Here is a 22,565-nt window from a genome sequence, read left to right on the forward strand (position 1 = left end):
GAGTGTGCGTTGCTGCTTTCCTGTCTAATGGAATATGGTTATAGCCTGTCATCAGACAAGGAAGCAGGTTGAAGGTGTGTCATTTTTGGGGTTTGGAAATTTGTGATGCACATTATTCACTATGTTCGAACATTTTATAGATTTAACAAACATTCGATAGGACCTTAAGAAATGTAAAAATAACGATATTTAACTGTAGCAATATTTCAATATTTTTGTTTACATATGAAATGCCTAAAAAAAATTAAAATGTATCCAACGCTGGCACGTTAAAAGATGATTAGGTCAACTTTCATGGTAGTATAACGTATATTATAACATTGACTACCTTGCAGAGAGCACCACGTGACGCCGCAGACAAATCTTGCTCGCGGGCTGCAGTTTGTTCCCCTTGAAGAAATCGCGTTGTGTATATTTGCAACTGTCGAGCACGCGCGGCAGCGGCACACCAAACCCAGACCGTGAAGCTCGCACCCAAAACTACCAGGAGCGACTCCCACGCGCGTCCACGTTCATGGATCGACGAGGACGCAGCAGCTAAAGCTAAACGGGCAGCAGGCTACCAGGCCCAGATTATTCACCACCGTCGTTCATTTTGTTCATGCGGACCTCCGACCGGCAGGGATTAGAAACGTGCGAGATCATATGAGTGTTAAGGGGGGAAGAATTGCTCAAGATGGTTCGGGAAACCCGGCACCTTTGGGTGGGAAATTTACCCGAACATGTTCGAGAGGAGAAAATTGTGGAGCATTTTAAACGGTAGGTTACGCAAGAGGTATCCTCTGTTGGCCAAGCAGCGCGCGCTAGATTCTGCAATTAGCTAGCTAGCTAGCTAGCTGCGATGGGCAGCCTGCGATTAATGCTAATACAGCTAACATTAGCATTTATTTTAAGTTTTAGAAGCAAGGGTATTACTTATTTGCTGCCTGTGCTACCTTGCAGCACATCGATATATGTTTAACCAAAAATGCCGGGAATTGAACCACTTAACATTAGTGTAAATGTTTACGGTTTATAGTATTTGGCTAACTTTTGCTAAAGCCAGGAGGAAAGTAGCTAGCTAACGTTAGGTTTGCTAGCCACCGAGCTTCCACCTTATCAACCAACCAACCATTTTGTGGGAAGTCGAGACGTTTTCATGATCAGTAACGTTACAAGCCAACGGCAGCTAACGTTAGCTGGACAGCAGGTCAAATAACATAAGATCACTTGAGGAATTTTAGCCACTTGAAACGTGACTCATGACGTTATTTGTTTTGTCAACTGTGTTGTTAGAAAAATATTGAAATGTAGAAAACGTTAATCCAAAATCTACGAGCGATCATTGAGCTCACTGCTCGATGATAATCACATATTAGCAAGTTGTTGAGCAGCTTTATGTCTGTAGCCTTCAAAATACTTAGTATTTGATTTAATAGAGACCTGACAGTATATACTTGAATGCTTCCACTTGTTCGTAAGAGTATTTTAGCTCTGTTATGTTTTATGTATTTATCGTTTGCTACGATATGTAACATTCAATTGGGTAACTCCTCAACAAACGCATTTGCAACACAACACACCGTGCATTCAGTCATAGTTAGCGGCAGCTATTGCGGCACAGTCATGGGTTAACTAGTGGTCTGACATTTGACATGCGTTAGGTCCCAGAAGGATGTTAAATTAACGTTTGCACTTTGAAGTTTGTTTAGAAACCTCAACACTCCCAACAACACTTCACACCATGCGTAGTCATCCAGCAAAACAAATTCAGAAACTGTTTAAGATGCTTTCTGAAGTTCAGACAGTTGGTTCCTGTTTGGTGGCCTAAAAGGAAACGTTGGTGTTAACTTGGTTTGGTCCATAATTAGAGGTAAATCATTATTAGTGTTAGCTGTTAGTATCCGTGTCTCTGACTATAACATACAGAGAGACAGCTGCACATTCCCTAACCTTAGCCGGTGTATGTGTAATTTTCTCTTTTGTTTTTATTGTAATTTCCTCAGGTATGGACGTGTGGAAAGTGTTAAAGTTCTGCGGAAGCGAGGGTCAGAGGGTGGTGTTGCAGCTTTTGTGGATTTTGTGGATATCAAAAGTGCGCAGAAGGCTCACAATGCTGTCAACAAGATGGGGGACAGGGACCTTCGGACTGACTACAATGAACCTGGTTCAGTCCCTAGTGCTGTCCGGGGCCTTGAAGACAGCTCCCCCTCGAGCAGTCGAGACGTTACAGGATTCTCTAGGGGAACAGTTGGTCCAGTGTTTGGCCCACCTGTGTCCCTTCACACCAGAGAGGGACGTTATGAACGGAGAATAGATGGGTAAGTGGACGTCTCCCCTTAAAATCCAGGGGAATCTAGGTATTGGATAGGTGTAAAACCTAAACACATAGTGGGGTTATTCGTGGGGGATATATGCCTCAAGGGGGTTTCACAAAGGTAATTAGGGATCGTTCCACTTTTCTTCATAATTGACTTGCCTTTCTCACGGGATCTAAGTAAATTAACTACACATTATCATTTGGTAAGGTAACTATAATTCAAGGTTTGACATCTGGTTTGGATATTACATCCGTGAGGAATATCCTGGTGAGTTTTGGATTTATTACATTTTGTGGGAAACTACCTTGGGGAGCTTTTGGATACTTTTTAAACATTTTCCTCCTAAATATGGAATCTAACCTCGATTTTTACTTGGAATGGCTTGAATCTGGAAGTAAATCCCTATTATTAAGGATGTACTTTGAAGAATCTATTCAGGTAATATATCATTATGTCAACGATCTCCCATCCCGGGTTGTCAACTTTTTTTTTTTTCCTCTTGGCCACAGCCGACGGATGGACTACTTTTACAATTTTTTGCATCTGTGGATACGGCCTGTTCTGGATATAAGTGGATGGAAGAACATTTTTAACACATCACAAGAAAGACCGATTAAGTGCATTTATCCCTTGGTATCTCAATAATTTTAGGGTGAGATTAACTTTATATTATAAAATGTTTTGTCCCAAATATGGAAGCTATACAAAGAAGATTTGGCAAGAATGCGGATGATCCAGACAAAATGTTTGTGGAGCTATTCTTGTTTTGGCTTGATGGCCATGAAGACTCAAGAAGACTGCATAGTTGGGATGTACCCTCCTGGATGTACACAGCCCATGTTGGATGTACTGATGTTGATCGTAGTATGGATAGGTGTAGCTGCCGTTCATTTGGATTACTCGAGTGTGGATGTAGCTGTGTAAGGCCTCAGCTCAGTGAGAAGAAAAGCACTCTTGAGTATGAATATGTATGAGAGCTGATTACTACTTTTTCCAAAGTAACTTGAAATGTTACTACAAAAGATGAAGCCTTCCAATACGTCCACCCATTAGATCCTTGGATTGTGGAATTAAGACATGCTTGTGAGACCATGAGGAGTTTATGGGCTGTGATTATAGTGCCTGTGAGTCTACAAGCTTGTGTGATCTTAAACTACTTGATATTATGAGTGGAATACGTTTTTATCCTTTTTCTCCACGTAATTTTTGGAACATACTACAAGATAAGATGTTGGATGTATTTTCCATTTGGGCGACAACTTCCTGTATTCAACCTGGAATTCCCTGAATTACTCCGAAGTTCATCTCCTTGAAGAAAAAAAATAAAAATCAGTTATTTATTTAGGTTTTATGTTCCTAACGTGTTTTTTTCCTACCTGTCCAGAAATCCATACAGAGATCCATTTCTGTGATTGTTTTTGTTTTTCCCTTTTTCCATCCAGTGAAGAGAATTTAGTAGCCTAACTGGATTATACATCAACAGTCTACTGGCCCGGTGCTCCACAGTATTTGAAGATAACGTGCAGTGTGATTCAAGAGAACCGTTTTTTGTCTAATTAGATCAATTGATTTTTTTCCCCCTTGGTTTTTCATTCGGGCTCTCACATTCTGATCCGCCTAGATTTTATATGGATTAGTTTCGGTAACTTCTTTTCCAAAAGGTTGGTATTGCTCTGCCCTCTGCATATTTTCTTTCTCTAACATTCCTTAGTGCTTTGTCTAATATTAGGTTTTGCAATGCTTTTAGGGAAACAATTAATTTGACGCAAGAGAGGAACAAACTTATTTTATAAAATGTATATTTACAAAACATTTATATATGTTTTTTTTATACAAGTGCTTCCTTTTTCCAGTATCACACAGATACTTAGTATTGATTTCCCATTAAATACATTTGATCTGAAATGTTAGATTTTTTTTTTTTTATTAACAGCAATAGTTCATGAACAGTCAGCCTCTGAAATCAGCTCCCCTGGACACCCAGTGGAGCCAAAAGGCCAAAAGCCTTAATGTTTTGGTTTTTGCAAACAAAAGTTATTGAAAAAGACAGCATGTCAACATTGCTAAATTATGTGTTTGTACGAGTAGTTTGAAAAATGAAACAAAGGAGGTTGTAGTTAATGTCTGTGGTGGCTTTGTTTCATGTGACTGTTTATGAATTTACCAGTATAGAAAATTGTGCTTGTTGGTAGTCTTGTTCCTTTCAGATTGTAATTTTAGGCTGCTACAGTTCAACAATTGGAGCAGCATCACACAAGTCAAGCCAATGTTATTTATTTAGACCAAAACCACAAATTTGCCTCAAGGGTCTTTACAATCTGTACAGCATACAACACCCTTGTGCATGTTAGGGTTAACAGACTGTGCCAGCATTTGATACGCTGACCCCATTATGTCATGTCTCGAAGAGTTATTCGGCCTATTTGTCTAGTTGTGAAGAATTTGGTGTTGTTTTTCTAATCATACTCCCCTAGTGACACACAACGTGTAATCTTTCAAGTATCACTTTAGAACAAATGTAACATGCAACTTTTGTTGTAAAACTTGTTGCTGAAAAGTTAAAGCAGTTTTTTAACAAGCATTAAAGTGAGCACTTCTTTCTTTTTAGTTGACCAATTAAAGCCCCATAGAAGGGACCAGTGTATTGTTTCGATGCCAACAAATCACAAATTGACAGATTCATTAATTGTGCCAAGGCAAGAATGACTGGATCTTTACATTAAAATACAGGCACTGGTCTTTCTTGGAGTATTAAGCTGCACAGCTTATCTGGCCTGCTTTCAGTTGTATCCCTGCTGTAACAACCATTCTAAGTTTCACTTTAAGACAATGAAATGCCAAATAATTTAACCAAAAATAGGTAATTCTTTGCCTTTTTATTGTTTCAAATCATAGTAACTCTTTCCCCCTCTCTACCTTGTTCTTGTTTCACAGTAGCTCAGACAGCCGTGAACGTGCATATGATCACAGCCCATATGGACACCATGAGCGCAGTGGCACTTTTGACAGACAGCGTCACTACAACGCTGATTATTACCGAGATCGTTCCATGTTTGCTGCTGCCGGCCCAGGGACCAGTGCTATCGGGGGAAGCTTTGAGCCATCAGACCCACATTTTGACTCTAGAATTCGAGACCCCTTTACTCTTACTAATTCTACACGACGTGACCTATACAGAGATGACAGAGGACGGCGGGTTGATAGAACGTACCATCACCGTCGAAGCCGATCATCTCATTCCTCACAGTCAAGGCACCCTTCACCACAACGGACCACCGGACAAACCCCCAAAACGCCACATTCCCCTAAAAGAGCTCCTTTGTCCCCTGGGAGAGGGCCACGATCTCAATCCCGCAGCAGATCTTCAAGCTCTGATTCTGTCAGCAGCACCAGCAGCACGGGCAGCGGAAGGTGTGAAATTTGTTTTCATATTAAAGTTTCATGGGTTTGTTGACTGGATCCTCTCCGGCTTTCTTATTTTTTTCTTTTTTTTTTTTGACAACAGCGACTCAAATAGCAGCTCAAGTGATGGATCTCGGGCACGCTCTGTTCAGTCGTCAGCTACACACGCCCCTACGTCTTCTATGGGGCTTGACTCAGATGAGCCGCGCAGAAGCTTTGGAATAAAAGTGCAAAACCTACCAGTGCGCTCCACAGGTAAGTTTCTGCACATTAGCCTCTCAAGTGAAAGGGCAACACAACACCATCTTATCATACAATTTGTATATTGCTTTTGGCAGGGCTGGGATAGAAAGTGGTCATTGGTGCACACAGCATGATAAAAAAAAAATCCAAATTAAGTAGCACAAGGTGATTGTATGACCGTGTTCAGAAACTTGGTTTGGGGCTCTTGCAAACCCACATTTCCCACAAATCTTGTTTTATGTATTTAACTTTGTGCAAAGGACTGTAATGGTTGCCACACTGCATTGTTTAAAATTGAGGCTTGAGATTCAAGACCTGCGAGTTAGTTTGCCATCTTACTCAACGCTGTTGATTGGTCTGTCAACGCGAGTCTAATAAATAACAAAAGAAGACAACGTTGGAGCAGGAACCTCTGTAGTAATATCCTACATATTGGTTATTAAGGGACGTTTTATAAAACTATAAATAACGTAATTTTATACCGCCGGCTTGCTTTTCTGAACAACAGCGCTGCAGTGAGCTCCAGACATCCAGAGTTTATAAAAGCAGGCAGCGCAGAAACAAAAACAGACACATCACCAGCAGTATGATAACATCACTTTTTTTTTTCTTTTTTTTTTTTCTTTGACATGAGAAATACTTTGAGTATGTATTTCCGCTCAAAATAGACCAGGTGGTTCTTAATGTTGCCGGGACACATTATCGTTCTCGCTGCTACGGAAAACACGTGCATCCGGCAGAACATCAAGGATATAGACTATTAGAATGTAGACATGTGTGGCCTAGACAACCTTCGATGCTGTTTCAGTGATCAGATGTCAATGTGTCCTCAATGCGTCCTGAGGGTTGTTCACTTGTGTTATGCGATCACTCTGATGTATTACCAGGTGAAAAAAGCGGTAGTAGTTAAAGGGGCTGAATGATATGGTGTCTTTTTGCTTACTACGGGCTCCGTTTCGCACGCTATTACTCTACCAACTGAAGTTAGTTTCATTCAATAACTTCTTCTGTGTTCTTCGCCGTGGCAGCCGCGATAGCAGTTACCCGCGGAAACACTGGTACAAATACAGGTTTGCCCCTCATACTTAACAATATACAGCTGTGTTAATAAAAAATGTAAACTGTAGACAAATGTCAGAAGTGTGGACTGGCGCTGTGTGGCTGGGCACGGATCCATACAACAATATTGCAGCGATGCGAGGACATTAACAACTTCATTAGCACTTTCAGTGATAGACTCATTCTACCAAAATTCACCACAGAGCGCCAGAGGAAGTCATTCCTGCCTGTGGCCATCAAACTTTATAACTCCTCCCTCTTAGTGTATAACTTAGCCAATAACACTGGCTTGAAATGTGTGCAATACTCAACTGCTATTATTATTATTATTATTATTATTATTATTATTATTATTATTATTACTTTTTACCATTGCAATTCCTTAATTATGTAAATAGTGTATAATAACATTCCTTTAACTATGTAAATACCGTACATATCCACACTCCTTATATTTCTTTGTTTCTACTATTTGTGCAACTGCAACACAGTTTCCCTTCAGGGATCAATAAAGTATTTCTGATTATGAAAAAAAATCATATGAAAAGATCCCTTATATAGCGTGTAGACTTGGTCATTATGATTTTTAACTCTTTTGAAAATCTGTTTTCACCACTCTTCGACGATTCGCATTGCAAAGTAATACTTTTTTTCTTTTCTTCGGCAGACACAAGTTTAAAAGACGGACTTTTCCATGAATTCAAGAAACATGGGAAAGTGACCTCAGTGCAGATCCATGGAGCATCAGAAGACCGCTACGGTTTGGTTTTTTTTAGACAGCAAGAGGATCAAGAAAAAGCCCTCACGGTCTCAAAAGGAAAGCTGTTCTTTGGCATGCTTATTGAAGTCACAGCCTGGAATGGTCCTGGTAAGTGACAACAAATAATCAAGACAGCATTTTGATTAGTACCTAGTGCCTACAAATTGAATCAACAGTCACTATTTTATAAAACCATATATTTTGTGGTGGATAATACATGTTTGACAATTGTAGCATGACAGTAATATTAATGATAAACCTCTGCCTTCCCTCAGAAACAGAAAGTGAAAATGAGTTTAGGCCCTTGGATGGCCGGATAGATGAGTTCCACCCAAAGGCCACAAGGACACTGTTTATAGGCAACCTTGAGAAGACCACCAGTTATCAACAACTCCTTGACATTTTTCAACGCTTTGGAGAAATTGTGGTATGCTACCATTTGAGTGTCTACTGTAAATAGTAGTTACAATTTTTTTTTGATTACATAATTGCACAGTGACATCGCAGTTAGATACTTCATTGCTCCCGAATCATGCAGTCCTAGTAAATGGGGACATTTTACATAAGGGTCTCTAATGGTTTGCTTTTCCTTTTTAAGGACATTGACATCAAGAAAGTAAATGGAGTTCCCCAGTATGCCTTTGTGCAGTATTCTGATATTGCCAGTGTCTGCAAGGCCATTAAAAAGATGGATGGAGAGTATCTGGGGAGCAACAGACTAAAGGTAGTGCTTTTACAGTAAACAATAGTAACATTTCTGGTTTATGTAAGTTTTCAATCTTTCAAATGTATTCCATATGTATAATATGCATATTGTTCTTTCTTCTTAAAGCTTGGGTTTGGGAAGAGTATGCCCACAACGTGTGTTTGGCTTGATGGTTTGGCCAGCAGTGTTACAGAGCAATACCTGACCCGTCATTTCTGCCGCTATGGACATGTAGTTAAGGTAAGGTGTGACATTTTCTCTCGCTAAAGACCTGCACCTTTAGATTATATTGCTATGTATTTTTAAACCCTTTAAATGTATGTTTTTGTCATTTTTTAGGTTGTGTTTGATAGATTGAAAGGGATGGCCCTTATCTTGTATAACAACACAGATTTTGCTCAGGCAGCTGTAAGGGAGACCAAAGGTTGGAAGATTGTTGGCAATAAAATAAAGGTAAACTAACAATTATTGGGTTTATCATTTTATAAAGTATTTTTCATGTGTACATGTATTGATGTGTGTTTAACTTATTTATTTATGAAAGGTGGATTTTGCAAGTCAAGAGAGTCAGATGGCATTCTACCGGTCTATGCAGGCATCTGGTCAAGACATTAGAGACCTCTATGAAATTCCTACTGAACGACGGTAAATTGCCAATTATTGCATGCTAGTAATAATGTCCACAAACATATTTTTTAGATGTCAATTATAGAATTGATAAATTAAAATTTTGAATACTCCTAATCTTTAGAATCACAGTTCAATTGCAAAATATTTTTCACGTCTTAATCTGAAAGTGAACAAAATTCTTTACTTATCTCTCACTTTTCTCTCCATTCACTCTACAGAGAGGAACGCAGACCTCCATACCATGAATTTACAGCGGAAAGGGCTTACTATGAGAATATAAGAACCCCTGGCATCTATCCAGAGGAAGCTCGAAGAGACTATGCTGCTCGCAGCAGAGAGCGTTTTCCTGAATTGGAACACTTTCAGGGGGATCACTTTGACCCACGTTATCATGAAGACCCAAGAGACTACAGGGACTACAGAGACCCCTTTGAGCAAGATATACGAAAATACACATATATTCAAAGGGAGCGAGAAAGAGAGCGAGAACGCTTTGAGGCTGACCGCAGCAGGTGGAGCCCTTCCCATCCAAGGCGACCTGTTACTCCTACAGTATCACCTTCACCATCTGAGCGTGCTCCCAGAGACTCAGAACGCCGGGTTTACAGCCAGTCCTCTGAGCGAAGTGGTAGTGTGAGCTCAATGTCACCACCACACTTCGACAAATCTGAAAAAACCCTGCTGGAACATGCCTCAAAGAGTGACAAGAGTGACAAGAGCAGCCAACCAGATCGCGTTGCAGGTGCTGAGAAAACCAAACGTGCCAAACGAAAAGAGAAAGGTGACAAAGCTGAGAAGCTTAAATCAAGGAAAGCGAAAGGACAATCCCCATCTAACCCACAACCTGAAACAGAGCTTGAGACTGGTTTTGATGGAGGGTCTGGAAGAGGAAGGGGATCAGACCAGGATGCTCAAGAGAGGCAAAAATGTAAGGGGGATGCTGAATCTCTTACTGAAAATCAGTTATCAACTGCTCATCATGACCCTGTAAAAAGTGAACGATCTGAACTGAGTAAAGGTGAGAATTCAGACTTGGATGGAAAAAATCGACTCAAGAAACAACTAAAGTCTGATGTTGGAAATGATGGCAAAGATACATCTTTGGATTCAGATCGCCTTGCTGCAAGAAAAAGGCGCTTTGCTGATTCCGGTGGCAGGACAATTCGTCAGAAAAGAAGCAGGCATGAAGAGGAGGATGCAATTCCATCCTCTGACTTAAGTGCTAGTGCCACATATTTGAAAGAGTCGGACACTGACAAAAACAAAGATTCACAAAGGAGAGATGCAAGACTCAAAACTGATAAAAGTGGCACTCAGATGGAAGGCCAAGACGACCCTAGAGGACAAAGAGAGAAGGCAGAGGGATCTTTGGACCCACTGGAGTCAAAACAACATCCAGTGCACACTTCATCCAGAAGGTTTTCACATGAGGGAATTACAGACCAAAGCAGTTTAAGAGAACAAGATCACCATGCTGCTTTCAAGTTTGGTACTCAAAATGCTGACCAGGACAAAAGTGTTAAGAACAAGGAAGACCATGTTGACATTGACCTCTCTCAGAGTTACCGTAAGCAAATGGAGCAAAATAGACGGTTGCACCAGCAGCAGCAGCGCGAGACTGACAAGTCTGACAATCCAGGAAGTCCTCAAGGAAGTGAAATGGAGGACTTGGAACATCGTAGTCTTGTGCATGAAGTTGGTAAACCACCTGAGGATGTCACAGATAATTTCCCATCTCACAAACTAAAGAAACTAGACCAATTTGAAACAGACTCAGGAATTAAGAGAGAGCGTGTCTACAGGAGCTTTAGACAAAAAAGTGAAGATCCTGACTGGAACAACATCCCCTCTCCAGGACATCAGCACCTCTCTCACAATGCAGATGAGGACCTTGTGGACCTTTCTCAGAAAGAGTTATGTAGAAATGAGGAAAAAATTCACCCAGATCTTGAGCTATTAGTCAAAAGGACAAATAACACACAGGTAAATAAGCCAAACACTCCTTTACTAAGTGTGGAAGAAGAGCAACAAAAGAGATGGGAGAGCAGAGTTAAACAAGACTTGTTACCTGACCTGAATTTTTCTAGAAGTCTAAGTAAAAACATTCACAATCGCAAGCGTTTGGACTATGGTATTTGGCATGACTTAGAGCCCGGGGAAGTACGATCTGACTCTGAGGAGGACAGAGAGACCAAACCCCACTCCCCTGTGCCCTCAACATCTATGCCTTTTTCCGAGCGGCCAAGGGTCGACAGGTTTTCAGACCCCAAACTAGCACATCTTGAAAGGAACAAATTCTACTCCTTTGCACTTGATCAAACCATTACTCCTGATACAAAGGCTTTGCTCGAACGTGCAAAATCTCTCTCATCTTCAAGAGAAGATAACTGGTCATTTTTGGATTATGATTCTCACTTTGCAAGTTTACGCAACAGAAAAGATACTGAGAAGGTAGAATCGGCACCACGACCTACACCCTCCTGGTACATGAAAAAGAAAAAGATTCGAATTGGATCTGTAGACAAACTTGATGACCGGAAGGAGGAGCCTAAACCCGAGGAACAGGAACGAAGGGAACTTTTTGCCTCCCGCTTCCTTCACAGCCCCGTCTTTGAGCTGGACTCTAGGCGACTTCAACACTTGGAGCGTAAGCATGAAGAACCTGAGCATTTACAAAATCAACAACCAGGTCAGCAAGGTACAGTAGATGGGGAACTAGAGTCTGGGCCAGTTGTCCTTTTCCATAGTCGTTTTTTGGAACTCACACGACTGCAACAACAGAAGAACAAAGTCCGTCAGCTGCAAGAGGCAAAAGAAGACACAATGCTCACGGATGAGAATAAAGTGGAAAAAGCACCTGTTCAAGAGCAACAAGCTTTCCAGTCACCTAAAACAGAATCTATCATGGAGCCAGAAATAAAACCAATCAGTCCTGCTGAAGAGCTGATTTCTGAACCCCGACTCACACCTACTCCTGTCACACAATCTATAGCCAAAGAATTTCCCCCTCCGGAAGAGAAATCTGTTGCAGTACATCCAGCCACTGATCCTAATCCACCTGTGTTGTTCATAAAGGAAGAGGTAAAAGAAAATGAACCTGTTGTATCCATTCACCACCTGTTAACTGAGGCGTCATCTGATTCCGAACCTGCACCAATAGCAGCACCCGAACCCGGTTGTTTGGTGGATAGATGTAAAGCTTCCCCACTTGAAGGGAAATTGGATATAATTACTGAGGATGTAAAACCTCTCTATACAGAAAAACCATGCCATCGTGATTGTCATGTTGAGTCTGTTAGCATTTCAGAAACAGCGCTTCCTGAGACAACACAACTAGAAGTGCCTGAAACCACTAGTCCTGTAACACCTAGTCTTCTAGAGGAAGAGAAAGAAACCCATGCTGTTTGGAAAGCAGTAGCAGAATCTGAAGGAGAGAAGAAACGTCAAGTTAGTAAAATACAGATTTCCCTTGATAATGACACAAGTGACGAGCCAATCTCACCCCAGAAAGAGCATAAACCAAAAGAAATGAAAAATAAAAAGTGCAAACATTCCCCTGCTCAGGTTGCTCCAGTTCCCCCCATTTCTACCTCTGGTTCTGAGAAACCAGCAACGCGTAAGAGTGAGCGCATTGACAAAGAGAAGTTAAAACGTGGATCATCTCCAAGAGCTGAATCAAAGTCCTCAGGCAAATCTCCTATTCATGGATCAGAACCTGATATGTCAGAGCCGGGCATATCAGCAGGAAGAGCAAGACGAAGAAATGTTAAATCTGTGTATGCAACTCCAGTTGAAGATGATGTGCCAGTCCGCTCCGGAAAGGAAATTACAGAGTCACCGCGCTCTGCACGAAAGCGAGGTACAGAAAAAGATGCAACTCAACAACAAAACATCGAACAGGATGCACCTGCTCCAACACCTGCAACTAAACGGGGCCGTCCTCCCAAGAATCGCAGACAAGGCGACGAGAGTTCAACAATTAAAGTAGAAAAATCAAAGATGGACAAAGACACAGATTCAAATGAATCAGAAGTTGGGGAAAGAATTCCAAGAATGTCAAAAGGGAAAACATCCCCTCATAGCACAAAGGGTTCATTGAATCTGATGTCCACAGTCCTAGGATCTGACTCAACAAGGAAGGTAGAAAAACTTGAGATGGCTGAGGATGATGATCAGGAAATGGATTCCACCGATGAAGATTCCTCCGCTTTGCAAGATTCATCAAGTTCATGTAAAGAAGATCCATCAATAAAAATTGACCAAAAGAGAGAGGACAAAGAAGGAAGAGAATTGGCCAGAGATAAAGGTATTTGCCATGAAAAGGCAATTGAAGCTAAATCAAATGGGAAAGAGACAGATTCTCCAGTGTTAGAAGAGAAACCCAACTTAGAAAAAGACAGGGCTGTTAGAGGAAAAAATAAGTTGACAAGGACTCCTAAGTCCCCTGTTCTCAAGAACCTCAAAATCCGACTAAATGTGACAGAGGTGAAAGAACTTCTTCAGTTAGGGGATGATGAAGTTGGGAATCAAGAGGATTCTTCAAATAAGATCAGGCCCGGTGACAACAGGGATCATGTTTCAAAGTGCACTAATGCCAACAAGGGCTCCAACATTGAAGAAATGGAAAATGCTTCCACTTTGGAAACAAAAGATCTTCTGGACTCACCAAAAAGCTTAATTTCACAGGAGCTGGAATTGGAGCAGGCTGTGAAGAACATTGCTAAACTAAAAGATCCAGCTTTTTCAACAGAAACACAGATGCCACCTGCCCCACATGCAGAAGTAAAGAATGACCCAGAGGAAGAAAAACCTTCAAATCCTGCTAGCGAGACAGAACTCATGGCTGCTATTGACTCGATTACTGCTGATGGTAGAACCTTAACCCATGCACCTCCACCAAGTGCGGATGTAATTTCAGAACCTGAGATGCAAAATGTGATTCCGCCTGTCAAGGGAGATGAACCTGATACAAATACACCTGCTATACAGGAGGAGTCTGTCTTCCCTACCACACCCAAAAAGGGTACCAAGGGAAGACCTAAAACACCCAAACGTTCTAAAGGCCAAAAGCAAGTGAGAAAAGATTTGAAAGAAGGACCTTCAATAAGTGAGGAATTGACAACTCCTTTATCAGGTAGCCCACCTTCCAGTGTAAAGACTGTTCCTGCAACAACTCCATCAGCAGCAACTACTGCGGTCATCACTCTGACTACATGGAAGCCAGAACTTGAGCCTTTAGCTGTCATGGCTACAGATGAAAACACGGAGTCATCTTCTGAAGAAAAGATTAAAAATATTAAATCTATTAACCCCCAGTCTAAGAATCCAATATGCCCAAAGCCTCAACAAGTGCCACCTGAGTGCATCTCCCCTTCCGTATCTCCACTTGCCAACAGGCCAATTATCAGACCCATTCAGACAAGCAGAATTCCTGTTTCTCCACCAGATTGGCGCAACCAGTCTAATACAGAAGTGTCCTCTTCACCTGTCATGCCGTTTGCATTCAAGGAAAATCAGCCTTTACCCTCAGACTCTGACAATGTGGATATTGATCATCGCAACAGTGACTTGAGACAGATTCTTATGAAACACAAAAATATTTCATTGTCGGGCAGTAGTTCTATTCCTAGTAATCTTCCCACCCTTCGAGATCAGAACCCCTCTGAAAGTAAAACTCCATCAGCTGTTGTGCCAAATAAGTCCCCACTACCCAGTAGTGGAATGGCAGCTCATCCAGCTCCACCCATTTGTCGACCTCCGGCCTCACAACCATCTCCTGAAACAAAGTCTGTGATCTCTGTTATTGCATCCACTGCAACGTCTGTTATCAGTCGTGTTTGCAACCCTCCTGAGCCTGAGGACAAAGTAAACACGAACATTGGAAATCCTTCTGTGGACATGACTCTGCCCAAGCCAACCTATAGGCCCAGCAAAGACGATACTGGATCATACCATGGGCCATCAGTTGGTGATGACGAGGGAGGAAGTTCTGCACGCTTCATTATTGAGAGCCCCACTCTTGGTGTAGGATCTTGCCCAGGCTTGAGAGTTAATACATCTGAAGGAGTGGTAGTATTGAGCCACTCAGGCCAGAAAACAGAGGGACCACAGAGGATTAGTGCAAAAATAAGTCAGATCCCACAAGCAACAGCGGGTGACATGGAATCTCAGCAGTTGGTATCCATGCCCCAGATAAAACAGGAAATGTATGGTCATTCTCACTTAGGACTTCAAAAGGGGCCTTCATTGCAGATAGATCATGGGCATCCTGGTAAGACACAGTCAACGTTGTCTTCTATTAAACAAGAAGGCACTGGTTTGGAAAAGATGGAAACCTACCAGTCTGGACCTCAAGGAGTAGTGAAGCGTGTCACACAGGGTAACCAGCAAGTAATGAGTTACCATCAAGAGTACATGCCAATAAAACATCAAAAGAAAATGGACAGCGCTGATTCTCACATAACGGATGGAGCTAAACAACCTTGGACCTCTGCTATAAGTCCTGCAATAAGCCCCCATTTGCCGTCTCCACCTGCCAACCATGTAGGTTTTGGTTCAGCAGGTGGTGACAGAGCTCCTTCCCATATTAGTGGAGTAAAACAGGAACCACGATCCCCTCGCAAGTCAGGTCATCCACACTCTCCGTTTACCAAAGTATCCTCGCCCATAGGCTCCTCGTCACCCAAGGGCATACCAGTTATGTTATCAACTGGCATACCTGCCATGCAGCAGTTTATTACTGGTGTACATCATCCAGAGCAGTCGGTTATCATGCCACCTCACAGTGTTCCTGGAAGCTTGGGACGGATGTCTCCTCACCGTGTTAACCAGTCAATTCCAGTGGGGCATCTTGTCCAAGGAGATGTTCGAGTTAATACTCCACCTCTTTCTGTGATGAGCTATGGAATGCATAGTGAGCCTCTTTCCTCTCCCTGGTCTGGTCCTGTGCAGTCCCGGCCTACATCACCCCAGGCTGTTGGCAGGGACAAGGTTCTCAAGGTAAACCCTGGTTCTATAAGGGGTCATGAGGGGGAGCAGGAAGAAGCCAGGCGCTTCCACCAGGCTCCAGGAAGACAATCTGCTACACAGTTAAAAGCAGAGACTATGCAGTCAGATCCTCGCGGGCCTTTGCGGACTAGTGTTCAGTTAGAAACATACATGGCACCAAGAGATATGCGTGTGCTGTTGCACCCACAGGGAGAGCGCATGGGCACGGAGCCTCATCCTGGACACCTTCAAGAGACTCTACCCCCCTCTTCAGCGCCTTCCAGCGTACCCTTATCCTTGTCTCCAAGAGCACATGTTTTGCCTAAAGGTCTGTCGGAGAAGGATATAACAAAGCCATTGGAGGCAAAGAGGCCACACTCCCCTCTTTCTAAAGATGGAATGATGGGGATCAGACAATCTGGGCAAGCAATGGCATCCCCCCAGAGAGTTCAACTAATGCCGCCAGGACCTAGTGGCTCATTCCCAGAGTACTCAGGGATGTACTCCAACCCAAGAGGCATCCATTCTCAAATACCAGAGACGTCTCCTGTTGGACTTAACCAGCCAACACTGAACGTCACACCAACCATGGTGAGTTCACTTCACTTAAGACTCTATTTTAGTAGGTGCACTTTGCCAAAAGTAATGCAGTCTAATACAACAGTCCTGTAGCTAATTCTACCAATATGAACATGATAATGTTCAGTTTGTGTTACAAAATGTTAAAAAGCTGTTGATTTGACTTAACACTGTGTGCACAATTATTAGGCAAGTAAGTATTTTTGACCTTATCATTATTTTCATGCATATTTTCCAATTCCAAGCTATAGAAACTCAAATGCTTATTTGATTTAAACATGATCAGGTGTTGTGTATTTTTTTTTAATGAGGGTGGGTGGGGCCTAAGGTGATCAACACCCTACATCAAGGTGTGTATAATTATTAGGAAGCTTCTTTACCTCAGACAAAATGGGCAATAAAAAAAAGATTAAACAGACTCTGAAAATTTAAAAATTGTAAAATGCCTTTCAGAGAGATGCAGCTCTCTTGAAGTAGCATAGAAATTGAGGCGTGATCACCAAACAATCCAAAGGTGTTGTTGCAAATAGTCAACAGGGTTCGCGAGAAACGTGCGGAGAAAAAAAGATGCATATTAAATGCTAGAGACTTGAGAAGAATTAAACAGTGCATCCATATTCCAGAAATGCAACCTACCTGGAGTGTCCAGAAGTACAAGGTGTTCAGTGCTTAGAGACGTGGCCCAGGTAAGAAAGGCTGACACACGGCCACCTCTAAACAAGACTCATAAGTTAAAACGTCAAGACTGGGCCAAGAAATATCTGAAGAAAGATTCTTCAAAGGTTTTATAGACTGATGAAATGAGAGTAACTCTTGATGGACCAGATGGATGGGCCTGTGGCTGAATCTCTGATGGGCACAAAGCTCCGCTTCGAGTCAGACGCCAGCTAGGGGGAGGCGGGGCACTGGTATGGCCTGCTCTTATTGAAGATGAGCTAGTTGGACCTTTTCAGGTTGAAGATGGACTTAAAATCAACTCCCAAAACTACTGCCAGTTTTTAGAAGATACTTTCTTCAAGCAATGGTACGGAAGAAAGTCTGTATACTTCAAGAAGGCCATGATTTGTATGCAGGACAAAGCTCCGTCACATGCATCCAAGTATTGGACTGCGTGGCTAGCCAGCAAAGGCCTTAAAGATGACAGAATAATGACATGGCCCCCTTCTTCACCTGACCTAAACCCAATTGAGAACTTGTGGGCCCTTCTTAAACGTGAGATTTACAGTGAGGGAAGACGATACACCTCTTTGAACAACATTTGGGAGGCTGTAGTTGCTGCTACACAAAAAGTTGATCATCAACAGATCAAGAAACTAACAGATTCCATGGATGGAAGGCTCATTAGTTACCAAAAAGAAGGGTGGCTATATTGGTCACTGAATATTTCTTGAAATGTCAATTGTTTATTTGTACATCTTGAGTTTTATTCTTACTCTAAGAAATTAAAATACACAAGTAAGATGGGAACATATTTAGTTTTTCCATTTAGTTTGATAATAATTCTGCACACTAATAGTTGCCTAACAATTCTGCACGCAGATATTCTCCTGAGAAAGCCCAAACTCACTTTTACTTTGTTAAATATTCAGATTTGAGGTTTATTAACATTTCTGATTGACTGATAGATACGCATTTGTTACAGTACAATAAAATAAATCCTCAGAAATAGAACTTGCCTAATAATTTTGTAAACAGTGTATATTCATTTTGAAAGTTGTGGTGGTAAGGGGGGGCGGACAATAATAAACTGGCCAACTAGGTGCGAATGTGGGAGGATATCTTTGTTACAGAATCTGTTCATGACATGTTACACTATTGTCTCAAAACCTTTTTTAGGGTGCAGACCTCCAGACAAAACCAGATGGCAAGATAACGCAGCCTGTTAATATGGTGCAGTTGCTCACGGTAAGACAAAACTCATAATGGTTTAAATTGTGTTCAGGGTGGTTGGTCTGAACAAGAGTTGGCTTCGTCTGACATACTTGTCTTTGTTTTGTCTCACATTTAAACAGAAATACCCTATTGTGTGGCAAGGCCTGCTGGCACTGAAGAATGACACAGCTGCAGTCCAGTTGCACTTTGTCTGCGGAAACAAAGCCTTGGCTCATCGATCGCTGCCCCTACAAGATGGAGGCACATTGCTTAGGATTGTCCAGAGAATGAGACTAGAGGCTTCGCAACTGGAGAGTGTAGCCCGAAGAATGACGGTGCGCGTCTTTTGTCCTACTCCCGTTGAGTAATTTTTCCTGTTTAATTAAATGGATTCTGCTAACTTTCACATTTTCCTCCTACAGGGGGACAGTGACTTCTGTCTTCTCCTTGCTCTGCCATGTGGACGAGATCAAGATGATGTCCTAAACCAAACACAAGCTCTAAAAGCCGCTTTCATCAACTACTTGCAGACAAAGTTGGCTGCTGGTATCATCAATATACCCAACCCAGGTTCCAATCAGGTAAGACATGCTTGGTTGTGTAAAGATTTTTCTGTGTTTTCATTTTTTTCTTTGTATTTATTTATATATTTTTTTGTTTTCTTAATGTTAATGATTTGATGAAAAGGGATTAAGTAATCATCTTGTATTGATGTGTGACCTCTATAGTCTCCTTTTAAACTTGTTTTCTGTGTGGATTTAAATTTATTATTGCACATGACAAGTATAATCATGCTTAATGAAACACCACTTTGGTATCAAATCTGTTGGTTCTCTGTAACTTCACATGTGTAATTGATGTTTTCTTTGTTTTTCCAGCCTGCCTATGTGCTACAGATTTTCCCACCATGCGATTTTTCAGAGAGCCATTTATCGCAGCTCGCCCCCGACCTTCTTAACAGGATATCTAGCATCTCACCACACCTCATGATTGTCATCACCTCTGTCTAACCTTCCTTGCTGGAAATTGTTCCATCAATGGATGTTCTTGCTGATGAGCCTCAGGAAACCAGAGGAATAGGAGAATTTTTTTCCTGGACACAGTGGGAATGTGTAGGATCTACCCTATCAACATGTTTTTTTTTTTGTTTTGTTTTTCCTTTGTTACTCCTGTCTGGTATTTTTGTCCTTCTCAAAAGAACTGAGGGATGGACCCAACCAGTCTTATTTGACCATTTCTCTGCTGTATTTCTATTTATTGGAGTTTTATTTTAATGTTCGGAGATGCTCTGAAGAAAAAAATCAGGATGTTTGATGAACAATGAGTGACTATCTGGGTGGCCTTTTTTTCTTTCATGTCTTTTATTGATTGTCATATTCATTCACAAGAGTGGATCATGGAAGCTGTTGCACCGCAATGGCTCAAAAGACATTTGAACATGTAATTTTAAATAATTATGTACAGACTTCCTCGCCCAGGCCTTCTTTTAGAGAAGGCCGAATTATAAAACTTTGGATAGCCTGTAGAGGACCACATTCGTTTAACAGCTCCTTTAATTCCACCAGCTCTGCTTATTTTCCCACAATACTGAAGCAGCCAGTGGCACCTGCCTTTGTATTGAACAAACTACAATATGATTTGGGAGTTTTTGAATACAGGACTTTGTAAATATTTTAAATATTTAAACTTTGACAATGGAACTTGGACAACCTAACAGAGGCTTGAACTCTGGGACAAACCAGAATGCAAAGTGGAAATTAAGATGGATATCCTTGATTTTTTTTGGGTGTAAATACTTGTAACACAAGAAGGTTGGCAAACTCTCTTGTTGAGTCTGCTGATGGCACTTCATATTTTGTAACTCAAATAAAACAAACTCCAGAAAACTTGAATATTTAAGCTATAATCCTTATTTTATTTGTCATGTGTGTTATTTGGCAAGAGTGCACACTTTTAATGAGCTAAACTTTGATTTCACAAACTTTAATGCTAAAGACATGCTTGCAGTTACACTTACATTCTAAGTAAACTTCACATTGCTGCAGATCCTGTTTTCACCCTGTGTTCAGAGGCCTGTACTATGAAGCAAAATGTGGCATTACCAAGGTAACTTCAGGTTCAACCCAGGGTTTTCTGTATCACAAAGGTGGATCAGTTGTTACTGGTTTCAATCGCCATGGTAACTTATGCTGAACACCTAACCTCCTCGGTAGCAGGTTAAATTGGAGATTAGAGATCAACAGGTGTAAAAGCACCGCCTACTGACCAATCAATACTCTATTGATAACGGCGTCACCGTTCTTAGAATATCCAGCTAATGGCTGGAGTTCGGTGAGTTGACAGAAAAGAAAAAGCTTGGTGTGCGGAGAGAGAGAGTTGCGCTCTCTAAGTTAAAACATTTAGTTAACATTCTCCGATGGGTATCTTTATGACAAATATAGATTTTCAGCTGAGGGAATTACTTACAGTTGTCAGCTTCTTGAGAACATTGGTTGGAATTACTATATGTTTGAATATTTTTTGTATTTGCTCTCAGATCACTTTCCACTGCCAGGGTTGCAACTCAAAACAAAGACTAAAGTTGATTGAAAGGTTAATGGTAATTATGGTCCGATCTTGTGACTGACCGATGAAGTGATATTAATAAGCGTTGCGATTTACGCAGTTAAAGCGTCAGATTTGTTTTGCCAGCTTTCCTTCCTGTTCTAGGAAGCAGCGACTGTAGGCCTATTGGATTTTGCATGTAAAACTGTGTGAGTTCTACATATTTACGTAGAATAACAGTTTCCTCTTCTTATGTCAAATACGTGGCTCTGGTAGATGTTTGCGATTGGTCACGCTGTGCAAACACCGCCACAGACCCTAAACTACCCTTTCCCGAACCACATTGACCAGCTCCGACTGGGGGATCCTAAGGCGTGCCCATTCCAGGTCGGAGATATAATCCCTCCACCTAGTCCTGGGTCTTCCCCCGAGGCCTCCTCCCAGCTGGATGTGCCTGGAACGCCTCCCTAGGGAGGCATCCTTACCACATGCCTAAACCACCTAAACTGGCTCCTTTTGACGCCAAGGAGCAGCGCCTCTACTCAATTCAATTCAATTTTATTTATTGTATCAATTCATAACAAGAGTTATCTCAAGACACTTTACAGAAAGACCTCTCCAGAATTTACAAGGACCCAACTCTCTCTCTCTCTCTCTTCTCACCCTATCTCTAAGGGAGACGCCAGCCCCCCTCCTGACGAAACCCATTTCGGCCAACTGAATCTCGTTGTTTGGGTCATGACCCAACCTCCATGACCATAGGTGAGGGAAGGCACGAAAACTGACCGGTAGATCGAGAGGATTGCCTTCTGGCTCAACTCTCTTTTCGTCACAACTGTGCGTTAAATTGAGTGTAACACCGCACCTGGTGCGCTGATTCTCCGACCCGGAAACCCTGGGTTGACTGAACTAGTTAACCACTGTCATGACAAGTTATGCAGGGCACGTTGATAACACCAAAATCTCCAACTGAGCTTTGGTGGTCAAGTTGCACTATGGGCAATGTAGGCATTTCAACAAAGAATTTGAAAGCATGGACTAAAAAAGAAGATATCTCTGGTTTTGCTGAGTTATCTTAACATGCTTTTTTTTTTTTTAAACTGACCACCGTGAGTCCGACAATGTTATAGGAGTACAATTCAAACATACATGCATACTGAATATAAACAAAAGGCTGTATGTTTTTATTTATTTTTATTTAACCTTTATTTAACCAGGAAGTCCCTTGAGATTGAAATCTCTTTTTCGAGGGAGACCTGGCCAAGACGGCACAACAGTTACAATACAAACAGAAATACAGCATAGACAAAATCACACATAGAGGAAAGGACAGGTCACATGGGGCAGTTACATTTTTGAATTACATGACATTTTAACATGGCCATAAGTTACATTTACCTCAAGGTAGGGCTGCACAATACATTGTGTTCTATTGTCATCGCGATGCCAATTTGTGCAATAATCACATATTTTCCTTAGAATA

General features: G+C 41.6%; 1 protein-coding gene across 1 annotated transcript; it reads left to right on the forward strand.

Annotated features, from left to right (window-relative positions):
• Nucleotides 1-461: 461 nt before the first annotated feature.
• si:ch1073-335m2.2 (msx2-interacting protein) lies at nucleotides 462-20,430 on the forward strand. Its single transcript, XM_034869233.1, has 15 exons — nucleotides 462-759; nucleotides 1,986-2,300; nucleotides 5,235-5,711; nucleotides 5,806-5,957; nucleotides 7,672-7,872; nucleotides 8,040-8,191; nucleotides 8,363-8,488; nucleotides 8,597-8,710; nucleotides 8,810-8,923; nucleotides 9,015-9,115; nucleotides 9,319-16,678; nucleotides 18,503-18,571; nucleotides 18,679-18,873; nucleotides 18,961-19,119; nucleotides 19,417-20,430. The coding sequence occupies exons 1-15, from the start codon at nucleotides 677-679 to the stop codon at nucleotides 19,546-19,548; spliced, it is 9,750 nt and encodes a 3,249-aa protein (XP_034725124.1). The 5' UTR covers nucleotides 462-676; the 3' UTR covers nucleotides 19,549-20,430.
• Nucleotides 20,431-22,565: the final 2,135 nt, after the last annotated feature.

This window comes from Etheostoma cragini, chromosome 4 (genome assembly GCF_013103735.1).
Source record: "Etheostoma cragini isolate CJK2018 chromosome 4, CSU_Ecrag_1.0, whole genome shotgun sequence".
Taxonomy (NCBI): Eukaryota; Metazoa; Chordata; class Actinopteri; order Perciformes; family Percidae; genus Etheostoma; species Etheostoma cragini.

Coding starts and splice junctions, on each gene's coding strand:
- si:ch1073-335m2.2 (XM_034869233.1), top strand. CDS start 677: ATGGTTCGGGAAACCCGGCACCTTTGGGTGGGAAATTTACCCGAACAT. Junction 8,192..8,362: donor AACGCTTTGGAGAAATTGTG/GTATGCTACCAT, acceptor TTCCTTTTTAAG/GACATTGACATCAAGAAAGT. Junction 18,572..18,678: donor ATATGGTGCAGTTGCTCACG/GTAAGACAAAAC, acceptor ACATTTAAACAG/AAATACCCTATTGTGTGGCA.